The following is a 16,230-nucleotide window of genomic DNA, read 5'->3' as shown; positions in this document are numbered from 1 at the left end:
AAAAAAAAAAATTAATATTGAAAAGTCAATTTTTAGTACACCTGTCAGATGGCACTGTAGCTGGAACAGTGCCGTTCCAGCTACAGTGCCGGCCCCGTGCTGTTGGCAAACGGGGCCAACAAATGTCAAAAATCACAAGAGGTTCAAACTTTACGCCGGCTTTATATACATCTTTGCCTCAAATCAAATTTGTTGATCAAACAGGATGATGGGTAGCATAATGATGCATCAACACCCACATTGTACATCGCTTGTAATTGTCCTCTGTGTTTTTTGTGGTGTGTTTGGAGCAGCCATTAATGGGGAATACTTGATAGGGGTAGGGAGCTATGACATGACCGGTCCGGCCGTCGGAGTGAACATGATGGGTTATGCTAACATGGACCAAACCACAGCCGGTATCCATTTCAGGCTAAGAGCCAGGGCTTTCATTGTTGCCGAGAGTTCCCAAGGTCCAAGGTTCGCTTTTGTCAATCTTGACGCCGGCATGGCTTCTCAGCTTGTCACCATAAAAGTGGTCGAGAGGCTAAAATCAAGGTAGACAAAAGCCAACCAAAATCTAAGTGAATCGGAATCCCTGCCCCATTGCTGGGGCCCGGGGCAGAAATGTAACTGTTTGGCTCAACTACTTTTGATGGTCAGTTGAAGAATCGCTGATCCATTCATTTGGTCAAGAGAATAGCTTGGTCACTTCCAACAATCAATTTTGGAGGTGGCCGAACCACCCAAACTTTAAAATGAACGATCCTAAATAAAATAGCAAGTGAGATATCAATCCATTATGATTATTACAGCTCATGGATCTATCACCTTTTGGACTAATTTAGCTTGCACAAATGGATTTTCTATTGAATGGTGGGTTTTGTGAATACAAATGCAGCCGGCGATTCTTCCAATTCAAATGCTAAGATTGGGAAAGCTAATCATCCTTTCCGTACCAGGAGGTTTGTTTTTCTCTCACAAAGGCTCTTATTGATTTGTTGGTAGAAGATGCTCAATAATCTAGAGCAATAAAGTATTAATTAAATTATTAAATTCATGTTTCTTATCTTAGAATAATTTATGATTCAACAAAAAATAAAATAAAAAATAAAAAAGCCTAGAGGTAGCCTTACATATAAATTACTTAATTCTTGGATCCTTCGTATGATTTACTAGGATAAAATCTAACTAATTAAGCGTCGAGAACAATCTCTAGGCTATTGAGAATTGCAGAGTTCACAACAATGGCGGGGCGGCGACTAAGGGAGACAATTAAGGAGACACTGATAAGTAATGGAAATGGAGAATTTGACGATAACATAGAGGCTGTAATAGCGGGACTCACAAATACTTACTCTCAATATGTTTCAACGTTTGAAGAATGCAAGCAACAACGATACGAGGTACATGTAACTTGCACACAAACGCCATGCTTTAGTACACTTAAATTATGCTGAAGTATTGATTAAATAATTAAATTTATTATCTTCTATAAGTTTAACCTTTTGAGATAAGTAGTAATTTATCATAGTATTAATGCAAAGGTCTAAGTTTAATCCCTCGCTTAAACTTAAGATTTAACAAGCCACAATTAAGTTAAAGATATATATTTGTTATGGGTGTAGGCTGCCTCAACCCTCTATGGTCCATACACACTATCAGCATACATGCAAGAATTCAACAAACCAGCCAAAGCCATGGCAAAAGGAGAAAAGATCATCACCAAGGGTCCCTCACCACCAGATCTTTCATCCGTACAGCTCAAGCTTGTACTTGACCCTTTTGGAGATTCACCTCCTCCTGGAGTAAACTTTGGCAACATGAAACAAGACATTATTGGCGGCACATTCAGAAAGGGAGGGACAGCAAGTGCCACATTTTGGAGCGCAAACCCAAGATACGACTTGCTGACAGGAGGCACATTTGCAGTTGTAGAGCTACTTCAACAGAAACGGTGGGTTCCTGTTTATGATGATGATGATTTCTCTCTGTATTTTAAGTGGAGTTTAGATAACAACAGCTTGTATAGCACGACAACCATTGAGTGGGAAATACCAAAGGAGGCAAGTTCCGGGGTGTACAGGCTAAGGCACTTTGGTTCTGCAAGGAAAACACAAGACTCCCCCATCAACTACTTCACTGGGGCTTCTACTACCTTTACAGTATCATAGAGAAGCATACAGTATTTCATAGTGTATTTTAACACAAAATAATAAGAGTTTCCACGCTTTGCATACAGACTTCATTTACATATGGTGCACTTAAAACATAAAAATGGTTGCCTACGAGCGAGATCGGTTGTTCGAGTCTTCACTCAATGAATTCACAGTTTTTGTGGGCGGAATCGTGCGTGTATCTGGGGTTTAGCTTATGGGAATAGACCACGAAGAGGTCCTGCCTTAAAAGGGTTCTACGTCATCAAAATAAATAAAATGAAATAAATAAAAGCAGTTGCTGTGAAGTTGAGCCAATCTAATAGTAAGAGCTCACACATTCAGTCATTTGTTCATCCAAATCGCACATCGAAGAGCCTGTCCTTCAATGAGTAAATCAAAAGCTTTATTGATGTCTTCGAACTGTATTTCATGCGTGATAAATTGGTCCAACTGCAGCTCCTGATGGTCATTAACAGAAAGAAAAATTACAAACAACAGAGAAAAAAGAATGAACAAAGCTTTCCTTAGCTTGCTTATATATATAGGAACTGTTAAATCACCTTGTTCAAGTAACGTTTAAGGAGGATGGGAATATCAGATTTAGGTTTGATTCCTCCAAATATGGATCCCATGATGCTTTTCCCTCCAGCATGAAGAACATCGTGGAAGCTAAGGCCCAATTCTGACCCTGGCCTGGCCACTCCTACTATAATAGTTTTTCCCCAACACTGAAGGTAAGGAGAGAAGAAAAAAAAAAGAAAAAAAAAAGGTTATAATATCATTTATTGCTTTTAGTGCACCACAATGCACACACACAACCTGCAGAATTAATATCTGAAAAGTTTACACAAGGGCAGAGCATATTGTGGCACATAACAAGCAATCATTCAATTCAATCGGTAAATGACACTTTGGGATAAATGAATTTAGCAGAGCAAGAGAGAGAGAGACATTTCGGCAGCAGGCATATGCTTCATGCACCAAGGATGCCGATCCAATGCATTCAAAGCAATAATCTGCACCCCCATTTGTCATCTCATTTATCACCTGCACAATGAGATAAAAAGAGGCTGCAATAGATTAAAAACATATGGCTATGTAAATTTCTTCATCCTAATCTTTTCTACCTTCCCCCTTCCAACCCAAAAACCAAAAGAACAAGAGGTCCTTATTCATTGAGTGAAGCACACCATATCAAGCACAGGCCCTAAAGTGATTTGTGAAACAACATACAGTACAAAATGCCCTTCTTGTGCTTCATTATAAACCCACCAAAAGCATATTCACTTCCAAGGCTTGAAGAATAGATAAAAGTATGAAATTAAATTACAATCACTAAACAATTATCATGTAGGTTAAGAGGAACACCTGGCTCACAGATTTATCTCCACAGCTTCCAGGATTGACAAATTCTGTTACTCCAAATTTTTTTCCTGTTTTAACAACAAAAGAGAAACATCATGATCCATACCTCATGTAAAGCTCACTCGTAGTTTGATCATAGCATAAGTTTCTTTCAGTCAATGTGGCTTATGTATATATAGTTGACTGGAAATAAAGAAACTTTGCACTGATCAGTTTTTTAACAAGTGCTGATTTTTACTGTCGCATCATCAAATTGTATAGCAGTCGTATAATAATTTACTAAATAACATTAATCTTTCAAAATTCCATATTTCCCAACAAAAAAAATATCCCCAGATATAATATACTTACCGATTTCATATTTGTCAGGGTTAAGATCTACACCAATTATTCTAGTAGCTCCACATAGTCTAGCTCCTTCTGCAACCTAGAAAACCAACAAATAGCCATGAGCTTTTCTCTACGGTATCAAAAAGATTATGTCAAGGAAGAAAAGTTCTTCAAGTTCATACAGCTAATCCAATAGACCCCAGCCCAAATATAGCAACAGTTGATCCTGCCTCCACATTTGCTGTCTTCCAAGCAGCGCCATCCCCTAAAACCCCAAGTTATGCTCGTGAGATATATTAAACTGCATCAATGTCTTCTGATTCCAACGCAAGCAAATCAATACTAAAATGCAGCATGAAATGTGCTTCCAAAAAATACAAAGGAGAAAGGTGCGCAAAAGAGGTTATTGTTATGTGAAAGACCAACTTTCAACTTGTAAACCTGATAGACTCACGTGTTTAATGAAATGTGGGTTTTTAGAAAATGCGCAATTTTAAATACCAAGCCGCGTTTTTGCACACCAGATATTATATCTTATCTGCGTTTTTAAAAATTACGTTTTTCAAACTGTGGCCAAATTACCTGTTGATACTCCACAGCTGAGGAGGCATGCCCTATTTGGAGGGATCGAGGGATCAAATTTGGTTACATGGGCAACGTCTACCACTGTATACTCACTATAGGTCGACACAAACATAAAGTGGTATATAACATTTCCATTGAGGTCAGTGAATCTACTGGTCTCATATCTTGACATCCATTGAGATAATCTGAAAGGGAGTTTTGAACAGAGATTGCTTCTCTTTGATCTGCAGTCTTCACATTCTCCACAATCTGAGACGAATGTAGGGATCACTGTATCTCCTTCAGTTACCTCATGCACATCCACCCCCACGCTTTCCACAACTCTACAACACACACACAAAACCCAAGTTTTTATCGAAATTGTTAATTCATTAATTGTCTCAAAAACTTAATTTGGTAAGAAATTATGTATTTAATTAATATTTTAATACATTTTTTTTGCGTGTGACCCCAGATTCTCCCTTAATTACACATCCAAAAAAAAAAATATCTCTCAATTAGTGAAGCTTAATACGTAAAATATTTAATTGAAATATAACGTAAAAGTATTATGTTAAATCATTTTATTAATATTATAACATTCGTATCAAAAAATAAAAAGTTAAAAATCAGATAAAAGTTCAATGCAATTAACTGTTGCTTTCAAGGCAATGGTAATGGCAATATATAGTAAGTAAGAGATTTAGTAGGACATGTACCGCATGTCTATTCAAGTATTAATTAAATAATTAAATTTTTATTTTTTAGAAGGCTTTTAAGAAAATTGATTAGGGTGATATCGTACTATAGGTGTCCGAACCCTGACTCTACGATTTATCTCATTTTAATTAAATACTTTATATTTGTCTCACTTTTAAGACAATTGGTAATTTAACAGTGTAAAACTCTCATGCAAGGCAAAAAAAAAAAAAATCAATAGACAAAAATGTAACACTAACCCGACTGCTTCGTGACCAAAAATTCTTGGGAAAATTCCAGTAGGATTCTTCAAACATGAAAGAAAAGTGGCATTCATGTGTCAACAAATTTCAAGAGTTAATGAATCATAAATCTAAAAATACTAAAAGTTTGAGTTAACAACCTTCAATTTCCATGCATCAATATCGGTGTGACATAGAGAGCTGCATATGATTCGAATCCGAACCTCACGAGGCATTGGCGGTGCCACCATGATCTCCTCAATCACTAGACGCTCACCTGGTGCCCGACAAACCGCAGCTACGGTGTATAGAACATGAACAAATCAGTCTCACATGTAAATCAGAAAGTGCTAAACGGTATTGTTAACCAGATTTGGGTGGTCGTGCAACCACCTCGCTCCTTCTTTTTTAACCACAAATTATAAAAAATCAATTTTCAAAACCATTGTTAACCTATCCATCCTTGTTAAAAATATCATATTTACAAATTTTTATAAATCTAATAAAAGTTTAAAGAGTTTTTCCGAGACCATTTCAAGAGGTACCTTTGCATCGAATGGGCTTTCCACTTGTTGAGATTTTATCACTTGTGCTTTTTTTAAGACTCCGAGTCTGTTTGGAGCTTTTGTCTATAGAAGAAGCTTCATTTTTAGGCTGCACACTGGTTGAAGTTTTATCAACTATGCTATCAAGATTCTCGACATGTTTAGGATTGTGTTGGGAAATAGAACTTTTGTCCGTAGAAAGAACCTCATTTTTAAGCTTCTCACTGATTGAAATTTTATCAACCATGCTATCAACACTCTCAGCCTGGTTGGGATTAACTTGGGAAATAGAGTTTTTGTTTGTAGAAGAAGCCTCGTAAGCTTCATTTTCAGGCTGCACACTAGTTGAAGTTTTATCGACCATACCATCAAGATTCTCGACATGTTTAGGATTGTGTTGGGAAATAGAACTTTTGTCTGTAGAAAGAGCCTCATTTTTAAGCTTCTTACTGGTTGAAATTTTATCAACCGTGCTATCAAGACTCTCAGCCTGTTTAGGATTACCTTGGGAAATAGAGTTTTTGTCTATAGAAGAAGCTTCGTTTTCAAGCTTCTCACTGGTTGAAATTTTGTCAACCATGTTGTCAAGGCTCTCAACCTGTTTGGGATTGCCTTGGGAAATAGTACTTTTGTCTGTAGACGAAGCCTCATTTTCAAGCTTCTCACTGATTGAAATTTTATCAACCATGCCACCGAGACTCTCGGCCTGTTTGAGATTGCCTTGAGAAATAAAGCTTTTGTCTTCTGTAAAAGAAGCCTCATTTTCAATCTTCTCAAAAGACTGAAAACTTTGCCTTTTTAGTGAAGAAAAATGCTTTTTAAGTTTTTTAGCAAATGAGCTCATTTTTGCTTAGTACAGTTTTTTATGTACTAAAAGCAATTTATAAACTTCTCAACGCAATCTCAAAGAATTTATAAACTCCTCAACGCAATCTCAAAGAAGCTATCTCACTCTCTTTTATCACTTAAACAAAGTGCCAATGTGGGACGTTGGTGGGTGCAAAATGTTATTTATAAGGCGGATAGCGAGACAGTTGCCTAACAAACTGCGAGAGTTACTACATGTAGGACTAGAGGATTATTAATAGATTATAGAGAACAATTTAAAACCAATACATTACTATAAATAGATGTTGACGAGCTGTGAAGGCTTGCAAATTGAAATGTCGGAGACATCCAATGAAAACTGGAAGGTAAGTTGTAGAACATTCTTTTTGGCTATAATCATTGACTGTTGTCTCACAAATCAATGCAGTAATTAATTAAGTTCTTTGATTGATGCTAGTATTGCACGGGTCAAAAGGCTTTTTTTATGGGAAAGGATAACAGAGATTAGGGACAACAGAACATAGACTATTGAGATAAGGTTGTTTCAAATGAAATGAAACATATATACATGATATGAGATAAGGTTTTCTCGTAGCTTTCTAGATGGGCTAGATGGGCCAATCCGGTCTAGAAGCAGTTTTTACCTCTAAAACACATTAACAAACAGAGTCAAATTACTCCCCAAACTATACATCATTCTTGCAAGAAAAACAAAGAGATATGTTTAGCAAACAAACATGGTGATGGCTATTATATGATCAAACATTGAAACTTGCATAGATCGATTAGAACACAGCATATGCTAAAAAATAAAAAGGAACCGGTTGCTGGTGAAGAACAGCAAAGTCCATAGTAAATCGAAAGTTTCATTATTGTCATTGAACCTTCACCACCATCAAATTCCATAGGAGCTTACTCATTTGTCCATCCAAATTACACAACGAAGACTCTGTCCTTCAATGAGTAAATCAAAAGCTTTGTTGATGTCATCAAACTTTACCTCATGCGTGACAAATTTATCAAGCTGCAGTTCCTGATTGAAATCAAAAAGAAAGAAAGAAAGAAATTAGAAACTAGAAAGAAGAAAAAAAAATTATCTATGTACATTTGCCAATAACACCTTATTTACAACCATGTGGTCCAACTGTTAAATCGTCAGTTGTCTTAAAAGTTTAAGCTTAATCATTTAACTAATATTTTAACACGAACCTACTTATTATGAGCTAATTACCGTTATCAAAGAATAGCACCTTAAGAAAGCTTGCTTTGGCATAAAAAATATAATCATTAGTAACCGTTAAATCACCTTGTCCAAGTAGCGTTTAATGAGGATGGGAATATCAGTTTTGGCTTTGAGTCCTCCAAATAAGGATCCCATGAGGGTTTTCCCGCTATGAAGAACATCATAAGAGCTGAGGTTCACTTGTGAACCCGGCTTGGCCACTCCTAACACAATTGCTTTTCCCCAACCCTGGTAAAGAGGGATAAGATTATGTTACCAATTATTATACAGTGCACCATAGCACACACACAAAAAAAAAAAACAGATCTGAAAGATTTGAAGGAAAAAGAATACAAAGGGCCATAGGTATGTGGTAAAGTACAACAATCAATCACCCAATTGAATGATTCCAATGTGCTGCATGTTCTTTTGCTTCAATTTTCTCTTCAAAACACCAAAACTTCAATCAATGATCAGATAAGCGCAAGTGCATACCGCACAAACTTCAATGCTACTTTGTTCATCTTGATGAACGGTTGAGATGTGTGATGCTGGGACTAGATTTGATCAACTATGCCATAACTGAAGTCAAGTAGAGAGAGAGAGAGAAATACCTTTCGGCAGCAGGCATATGCTTCCTGCACCAAGGATGGCAACCCGACACACTCAAAGCAATAGTCTGCACCTCCACCAGTTATCTCATTGACCATCTGCCCAATGAGATGAAAAGAAACTGCAACACTTAAAAAATAGGAGCTCAAAATTTCCTATCCACCTTTGATGAAAGAATGATAATCATCTTTCATTTAAGTTTAATCCCATCAACCATATCATTACACAGTTCAGTATGACATATATACATTAATCATTAATAACTTTGATAGGATACAACCAAAAACATGTTTTCATTACAAAGCATAAACAGTTTATCCCAAGGTTAATAATGGATAGAAGTTTAGGAACATAATCATTAAACAATTATAGGAACAGACCTGGGTCACAGATTTATTTCCACAATCTCCAGCATTGACAAAGTCTGTTACTCCAAATTTTTTTCCTGTATTAAAAAACAAAACAAAAAATTCATCAAAAACCCTTGCAGAGCTCACTCGGAATCTGATTATGATACAAGATTTTTTACACCATTATATTAATCAATTTATGGTTAATAAGACTTATAACTAACTGGAAACATAGATAACATTAGATTGATCATATATATTACTGTACCTCAAATAAAACCGTACTCACCGATTTCAAATTTGTTTGGGTTCACATCCACTCCAATGATTTTAGTAGCTCCGCATAGTCTAGCTCCCTCTGCGACCTAGAAAATCAACTGATAACCATGAGCTTTTCTATACAACCTGCTAAGGATGAATGCAAGGAAGAAGATAAAACTATACTGATACTAAGTTCTGCAAGTTCGTACAGCTAATCCAATAGACCCCAGCCCAAAAATAGCAACAGTTGATCCTGTCTCCACATTTGCCGTTCTCCAAGCAGCGCCAAACCCTAAAACCCCAAGTATGACAAAAGTTACTATTATGTGTTCTCAATGCTATAGTTCTTAACTCTGATTCAAGCTCAAATGCAGTACTTCTCAGCTGGCACTATGATTGTTAAATCTGTTCGAGTTAATGAGCATTAAGTCAAGTGACACTTTCATATATAACAAAGTCCATGAAAATTACCTGTTGATACTCCACAACTAAGGAGGCATGCCCTGTTTGGAGGGATTGAGGAATCAATTTTTGTTACATGGGCAATGTCTACCACCGTATACTCAGTAAAGCTTGAGACAGAAAGAAAATGATATAAAACCTCTCCTTTGAGGTCAGTGAATCTGCTGGTCTCATATCTGGGCATCCAAGGAGATACCTTGAAAGGGAATTTTGAACATAGGTTGCTCTTTTTTGAATTGCAATCTCCACATTCCCCACAATCTGACAAGAATATAGGGATCACAGTGTCTCCTTCAGTTACTTCATCTACATCCTCCCCCACACTTTCCACAACCCTACAACACATAAAAATCGGTGGAACACGTATCATTAATGCTAAAAGGAGAAATTCTATTTGTCAGACCCCATTTCACTAGGAGAAATTCCTGTGGAAAGTAGTGGATAACAAGAGTTATTCACAAAAACTCTAAAAGGTTTTGGAATCCACTTGAAGAATTAACTGAAATTCATCAGGAAAATCAGTGGAAGCTACCAAGAAAACATAGAGAAACTCTCTTGATAAATTTTATTTAATCAATGACAATGAAAACAAGTCCATAACATGGCTATGAATCCAAATTCTAAGATTACTATAAATCCTAATACAAATTAAATAAGGATAATGTAAGGGGGTATATTAGGTGGGTTGCGTTTTATATGTTTTCATCTTGCGTTTTGTATCAAATTCAGAAACATTGCGTTTTGATTTAGTTCTAGAGTTTGGTTAGGAATTGGGTTATATATAGCCCAGGCCCACATTCTGTTTCAGATAAAAAAGAAGTAAACAGAAAATCATCTGGGCCTCTCTCGAATTGTCCCTTCCTTATATAATCAACCTCTTACATTTCATCTCATCCATTCATCCATTATCCTCCTACCTACCAAATCACTTGTATAGTCCATATCCCTATTAGCCACCAAATAACTACATTACAGAAAAGAAATTCCTAATTATTACAAATAATGATATAATACCCTTAAAACAACTGGTAAGACTTAACAAAACTCATGAAGAGTGGGTGGGTCTTCTGTTCTACGACATGGAAAAACAAAACAAAAAACAAACAGACAAGAATGTAACACTAACCCGATAGCTTCGTGACCGAGAATTCTTGGAAAAATCGCAGGAAAATCCTACAAAAAAATCAAGATTTTATAAAAAGTAGCATATAGTTTTGACTTTCAGAAGGAATATGCTTTGAGTTTGAGATATATACCAACCTTCAATTTCCAGAAAGTGATATCGCTCTGACAGAGAGAGGTGCATATGACTCGAATCCGAACCTCACGAGCCATCGGAGGCGCCACCATGATCTCCTCGATCACCAATGGCTCACCTGGTTTGCGACACACCGCAGCTGATATATATATATATATATATATAAAACATTTAGAAATCAGTTTCAGACGGTTCCAAGCTCCAAGAAAGTGTAAGAAATTAGTTTCAGAAGCTTGAAGAGCTACCTCTGCATCTAATGGGCTTCCCTCTAGTTTCGCTTGATGATTTCCCATCCATGGCGACCAAGACTCACAACAGTCTCTTACAACGTGACAATTTGCGAAAAATGGAATTGGGTAGTAGAAGTAAGGTTGCCCGGTGGGACAAATATTGTCGATGTCTATGAGATTAATAAAACGTTAAGAAAAAAAATTTTTGAAAATTAAAAGAATATATAATGGACCCTTGATTCTTGAAGTTGAACCATCAAAATGGATTTGATTTGTATAGGGAGTGGGTGAGTTCTGGGAGTGGTAGGGTCGCCGGCTTAATAGAGTAATATTAGACCATAAAACCATGAGACGTGGTTGTTTCACGTCACCTACAGTTTGTCAAAAAAGCGACAACAGGAGATCGACATCCGACCCAGTTTCAAAAAACAAAGCGTGAAACATCGCAGGGGCAGAGTGTCACGAGTGTGACCTCAACTACCGCGTGGACCGGCAGGTGCGTGTTCAGTCGAGAGAGTCAACCCAATTGTTGTTAATAATTATTAATTATGATTAGATTAGCCTCTTTCTTATTTTATATTAAAAAAATATGTAGATCAACTCACAGTGCCCTATTAGTTTTCCATTTTTAAATTGGCTTTATTCCACTTTCTTCTCCCAGTAGGAAACGTTATCCGACTTTTTGCTCCCTTTAAATGCCTCTTCGTTTGACGTTTAGATGCTTTGATATTGTAATTTTATATATGCGATTTTAAATTAAATTATAAAAAAAAAAAAAAAAAAAAATTGTTTAGAATTGAGTTTTCAAAAAATTATAATTTCAAAAGGCTACAAATTTTTAGTAGTTTATTATTATTATTTTTTTCACTATTTTTATACTCTATATTTGATTAGTAAATTTGTTTGTGATTGATAAATATTTATCGCTTGCGTCAAAAATTTAAACAAATAAAAAGTAATTGAGTTACTCTTTTTTATTAATATTATATATCTCCCACTCACTTGGAGATGATGACTTCCTTTGAAGTATGCAAAAGTTAATTGGCTGGATCGATAATTGGGTGGTTGGATCCATTAATGATTGATGCAGTGCCACTCAATACTACTTTGAATGGTACCAATTAACAACCAATTACCAAACATGTGATTGAGCATTAAAACCATGTTTTCATTAGCTTCATAAGTAGATTTTTTTTTTTTGTCGAAATAGTTGGATCGACCGACTGAAGACACATTTCATGAATCAAGAAGTCATTATATATGTTACTCGTTGTAAAATTTCATATAATTTTTTTTCTAAATCAAGATTTACGTGGTTATTACTTATTGTCTCTCAATAAATAGATATAATTGTAATACATCAATATATTCAACATATTTAAGATGTAGACCTAACACTTTATCAGTTTTTTTCTCCTCTTTGCTTTCTTCTCTCATTCATATTATGCCTATCATACAATTCTACCCTCATGAGATGCACTTTTGAGAAGATACTTTATTCATCATCAAATAAAGACATAAAATTCAAAATGGCTGATTTTTTTTTTTTTTTGACATATCCGCACAAGAGGAGAAGGAGAATTCGAATTAGTAACCTCCGTTTCATTAGGCGTGGTCCTAACTGATTAAGTTACCTCTTAGAAATCAAAAAGGCTGATTAACTTGGTATTAGCCTTATGATAATCCATGGGGCCCTATTGGAGTGAGAAGATATTTGGCAAGGATGGCTTCTATATGTTAAAAGAGAATAGTGGGTTACCCTCGAATGTTTTGTTTTTTTTTTTTATTTGAATGGTCAATTGAGATTTGCATTAGTAAAAGATCGAAAAGGCAATTCAAAAGGAGGGTGGGGGCATCCAAACATAGAGAAGCATTCAGTATTCAACTGTGCATCATTCTTGCAGAAAAAGAAAAGAAGAGAGCTGTCCAATGTATAAGATATGTTTATCAAATTAACAAACGTGGTGACAGCTATTATTTGATCAAACATTTGGGGGTGTTTGGCAAATGGGATGGCCTAAACACTGTAGTTGATGTAGATTGATGTGAAAAAAAGTAAGAATGTTTGGTATAAAAAAAATGAAAAAGTGGTATGGAAAAGTAAAAAAGTTTTGTTTTGTAGTGATTTTTTTATTTGAATAATAATAAAAAGTGAATGATTTGATATTAAAAGTGAAAAAGCTAGAATGTTTTGATGTTAATTTTTTTGGGAAATGATGATGAACAGTGTTTGGGCCAACCCCATCCCCATTACCTACCAAACAAAGTGAAGGCTAGCGAAATCCCAAAAGTTTTATTCTTGTCATTGAACCTTCACCATTATTAGATTCCATAGAAACTTACTCATTTGTCCATCCAAATTACACAACGAAGACTTTGTCCTTCATTGAGTAAATCAAAAGCTTTGTTGATGTCCTCAAAGCTTACCTCATGCGTAACAAATTCATCCAGCTGCAGTTCCTGACAGAAGAAAAAAAAAAAAAAATTATCTGTGTGCATTTGCCAATAACACCTTGGCTTTACAGCCAGGTGGCGTTAAATCACCTTGTCCAAGTAGCATTTAAGGAGAATGGGAATATCAGATTTAGCTTTGAGCCCTCCAAACAAGGAGCCCATGAGGCTTTTCCCGCTCTGAAGAAAATCAGAAGTGCCAAAGCTCACCACATGTGAGCCCGGCTTAATTGGCCACTCGGCCCACTCCTGACACAATAGTTTTTCCCCAGCCCTGGTAAAGAGATAGAAGATTATATTACCAATTGTTGTTTAAATGTTTAATGCACCATACCACACACGCACAACAATCAGTCACTCAGTTGAATGATTCCTATGTGCTGAGAGAGAGAGACAGAGACAGAGACCTTTCGGCAGCAGGCCACCAGGGATCCCAATCCGACACACTCAAAGCAATAGTCTGCACCTCCACCAGTAATCTAATTGACCATCTGCCCAATGAGATGAAAAGAAACTGCCAACAGTTAAAAAACCAGAGCATCTACTTTGCCAATCTTAACCTAATCATTTCAACCATTAATCATTAATAACTTTGATGGTACAACCAAAAACATGTTTTGTTTGCAAAGCATAAACAGTTTATCCCAAGGTTAATAATGGGCTATAAGAGAAGACCTGGCTCACAGATTTATTTCCAGTGTCTCCAGCATTGATAAAGTCTGTGACTCCAAATTTTTTTTCCCTGTATTAAAAAAAATAGAAATAAAAAATCATCAAGAACCCTTGCAGAGCTCACTCAGAATCTGATTATGATATAAGATTTTTTACACCATTATATTAATCAATTTCAGGTTAATCTGACTTATAACTAACTGGAGACATTTATAACATTAAATTGATCATATTAGTAATTTAGTGTAGTCAAATAAAATGAAGTCACCCATTTCAAATTTGTTTGGGTTCACATCCACTCCAATGATTTTAGAAGCTCCACGTAGTCTAGCTCCCTCTGCTACCTAAAAAATCAACTGATAACCATGAGCTTTTTTCTATACAGCCTGTCAAGGATGAATGCAAGGAAGAAGATACAACAATCCATATACTAAGTTCTGCAAGTTCGTACAGCTAATCCAACAGACCCCAGTCCAAAAATAGCAACGGTTGATCCTGTCTCCACATTTGCTGTTCTCCAAGCAGCACCAACCCCTAAAACCCAGATAGATCGAACAGAGGTTATTGTTATGTGAAAGGCCAACCTTTGATGAGTTAAACCGGATGGGCTCATTTGTTTTTCAAACTATGGGTTTTTAACTCTAATACCTGTTGATATTCCGCAGCTAGCTAAGGAGGCATGCCAGGTTCGGAGGGAGTGAGGGATCAATTTTTGTTAAATGGGCGGGCAATGTCTACAACTGTATATTCAGCCAAGTTTGAGACATTTGAAAAATGATAGACAACCTCCCCTTTGAGGTCAGTGAATCTGCTGGAATTATATCTTGGCATCCAAGGAGATATTTTGGAAGGGAGTTTTGAACATAGGTTGCTCTTTTCTGATTTGCAATCTACACATTCTCCACAATCTGAGACGAATGTAGGGATTATAGTGTCTCCTTCAGTTACTTCATCTACATTCTCCCCCACACTTTCCACAACCCTACAACACATAAAATTTGTGGGAACAAATACCAGCTCTCACAACCTTAATGCTTGAACACTTACTTGAACACTGAATAAGACCGAACAATATGATGGATCTTTGTCATCTAATGTTTCTGCATAATCTTTAATGCTCATATATAGCTTATCACATTGGCTTAATATATGGCAAGCACTTTTTAGGGTCCTGAGATGAAGGAATGGCAAAGACTAGGATATGGTAAGAAAAGACAGGGTTTTCCTCCAAAAACTTCCTTCAGTTCAATTTATAAAACATGTGAAAAGCACCGAGGTGATGAGAAACAAAGCTTTTATTTCTCACATTGCTGTTAAAAGAAAACATGTAGCAATGGTAGCACCAGAAGCTGACAGAATGAGCTTACGTTGATTAAGATGACTTATATACTCTCATGCAAATGTAATGTAATTAAGACCATTTTCTACAGAAGCAATATTTTGATCATCCCACCGGTTACTCTATACTCAAATTTATCAAAGCAAATGAATTTTCCAGATATCAAATATCTGGCGTCACCAATTAAACAAGAAGGAAAAGAAGAAAGAAGACAAATTGGAAAGTGTGGTGAATGTGTACCCGATAGCTTCGTGACCGAGAATTCTTGGAAAAATCCCAGGAAAATCCTACAAACACAATCAATTGGCTTACATGCGTGAAAAGTGACATGTAGTTTTGAGTTTCAGAAAGAATATGGTTTGGGATCGATACCAACCTTCATTTCCCAGAAAGTGACATCGCATTGACAGAGGGAGGTGCATATGATTCGAACCCGAACCTCACGAGCCATCGGCGGCGCCACCATGCATGATCTCCTCGATCACCAATGGCTCACCCCGTTTGCGACTTACCGCAGCTAATTAATATAAAAACATTTAGAAACAGTTTCAGAGACTTCCAAGAAAGTGTACGTAAGAAATTAGTTTCAGACACTTGAAGAGTACGTTACCTCTGCATCAAATGGGCTTCCATCTAGTTTCACTTGACGAATTCTCATCCAT

General features: G+C 36.4%; 3 protein-coding genes and 1 pseudogene across 3 annotated transcripts in view; 1 reads left to right on the top strand and 3 right to left on the bottom strand.

The window, feature by feature from the left end:
- The window catches only part of LOC132191072 (alcohol dehydrogenase-like 7), a 10,073-nt gene extending 3,346 nt beyond the window's left edge, over positions 1 to 6,727 (bottom strand). The window contains exons 1-8 of the mRNA XM_059606090.1: positions 5,884 to 6,727; positions 5,500 to 5,636; positions 5,357 to 5,403; positions 4,416 to 4,741; positions 4,016 to 4,098; positions 3,855 to 3,930; positions 3,507 to 3,571; positions 3,090 to 3,185 (exon numbers count right to left, since the gene is read on the bottom strand). Of these exons, the coding sequence (XP_059462073.1) occupies positions 3,090 to 3,185; positions 3,507 to 3,571; positions 3,855 to 3,930; positions 4,016 to 4,098; positions 4,416 to 4,741; positions 5,357 to 5,403; positions 5,500 to 5,636; positions 5,884 to 6,727 (1,674 nt within the window). The remainder of the gene's footprint in view (positions 1 to 3,089; positions 3,186 to 3,506; positions 3,572 to 3,854; positions 3,931 to 4,015; positions 4,099 to 4,415; positions 4,742 to 5,356; positions 5,404 to 5,499; positions 5,637 to 5,883) is intronic.
- Positions 335 to 2,153, top strand: LOC132189420 (neutral ceramidase-like). The gene is made up of 4 exons (XM_059604160.1): positions 335 to 514; positions 881 to 944; positions 1,216 to 1,385; positions 1,608 to 2,153. Exons 1-4 carry the CDS (start codon positions 335 to 337, stop codon positions 2,151 to 2,153), a joined length of 960 nt encoding a protein of 319 aa, XP_059460143.1.
- A 744-nt stretch (positions 6,728 to 7,471) lies between the features above and the next one.
- LOC132189779 (alcohol dehydrogenase-like 7) lies at positions 7,472 to 11,502 on the bottom strand. Its single transcript, XM_059604568.1, has 10 exons — positions 11,122 to 11,502; positions 10,879 to 11,015; positions 10,745 to 10,791; positions 9,628 to 9,953; positions 9,366 to 9,448; positions 9,185 to 9,260; positions 8,926 to 8,990; positions 8,548 to 8,643; positions 8,018 to 8,182; positions 7,472 to 7,744 (listed from the first exon to the last, which is right to left on the bottom strand). The coding sequence occupies exons 1-10, from the start codon at positions 11,171 to 11,173 to the stop codon at positions 7,628 to 7,630; spliced, it is 1,164 nt and encodes a 387-aa protein (XP_059460551.1). The 5' UTR covers positions 11,174 to 11,502; the 3' UTR covers positions 7,472 to 7,627.
- Positions 11,503 to 13,449: 1,947 nt separating this feature from the next.
- Positions 13,450 to 16,230, bottom strand: LOC132190406 (alcohol dehydrogenase-like 7; annotated as a pseudogene).

Source organism: Corylus avellana, chromosome ca8 (assembly GCF_901000735.1).
Source record: "Corylus avellana chromosome ca8, CavTom2PMs-1.0".
Classification (NCBI taxonomy): domain Eukaryota; kingdom Viridiplantae; phylum Streptophyta; class Magnoliopsida; order Fagales; family Betulaceae; genus Corylus; species Corylus avellana.
The sequence above is the reverse complement of the archived record's forward strand: the minus strand, read 5'-3'. Positions and strand labels throughout refer to the sequence as shown.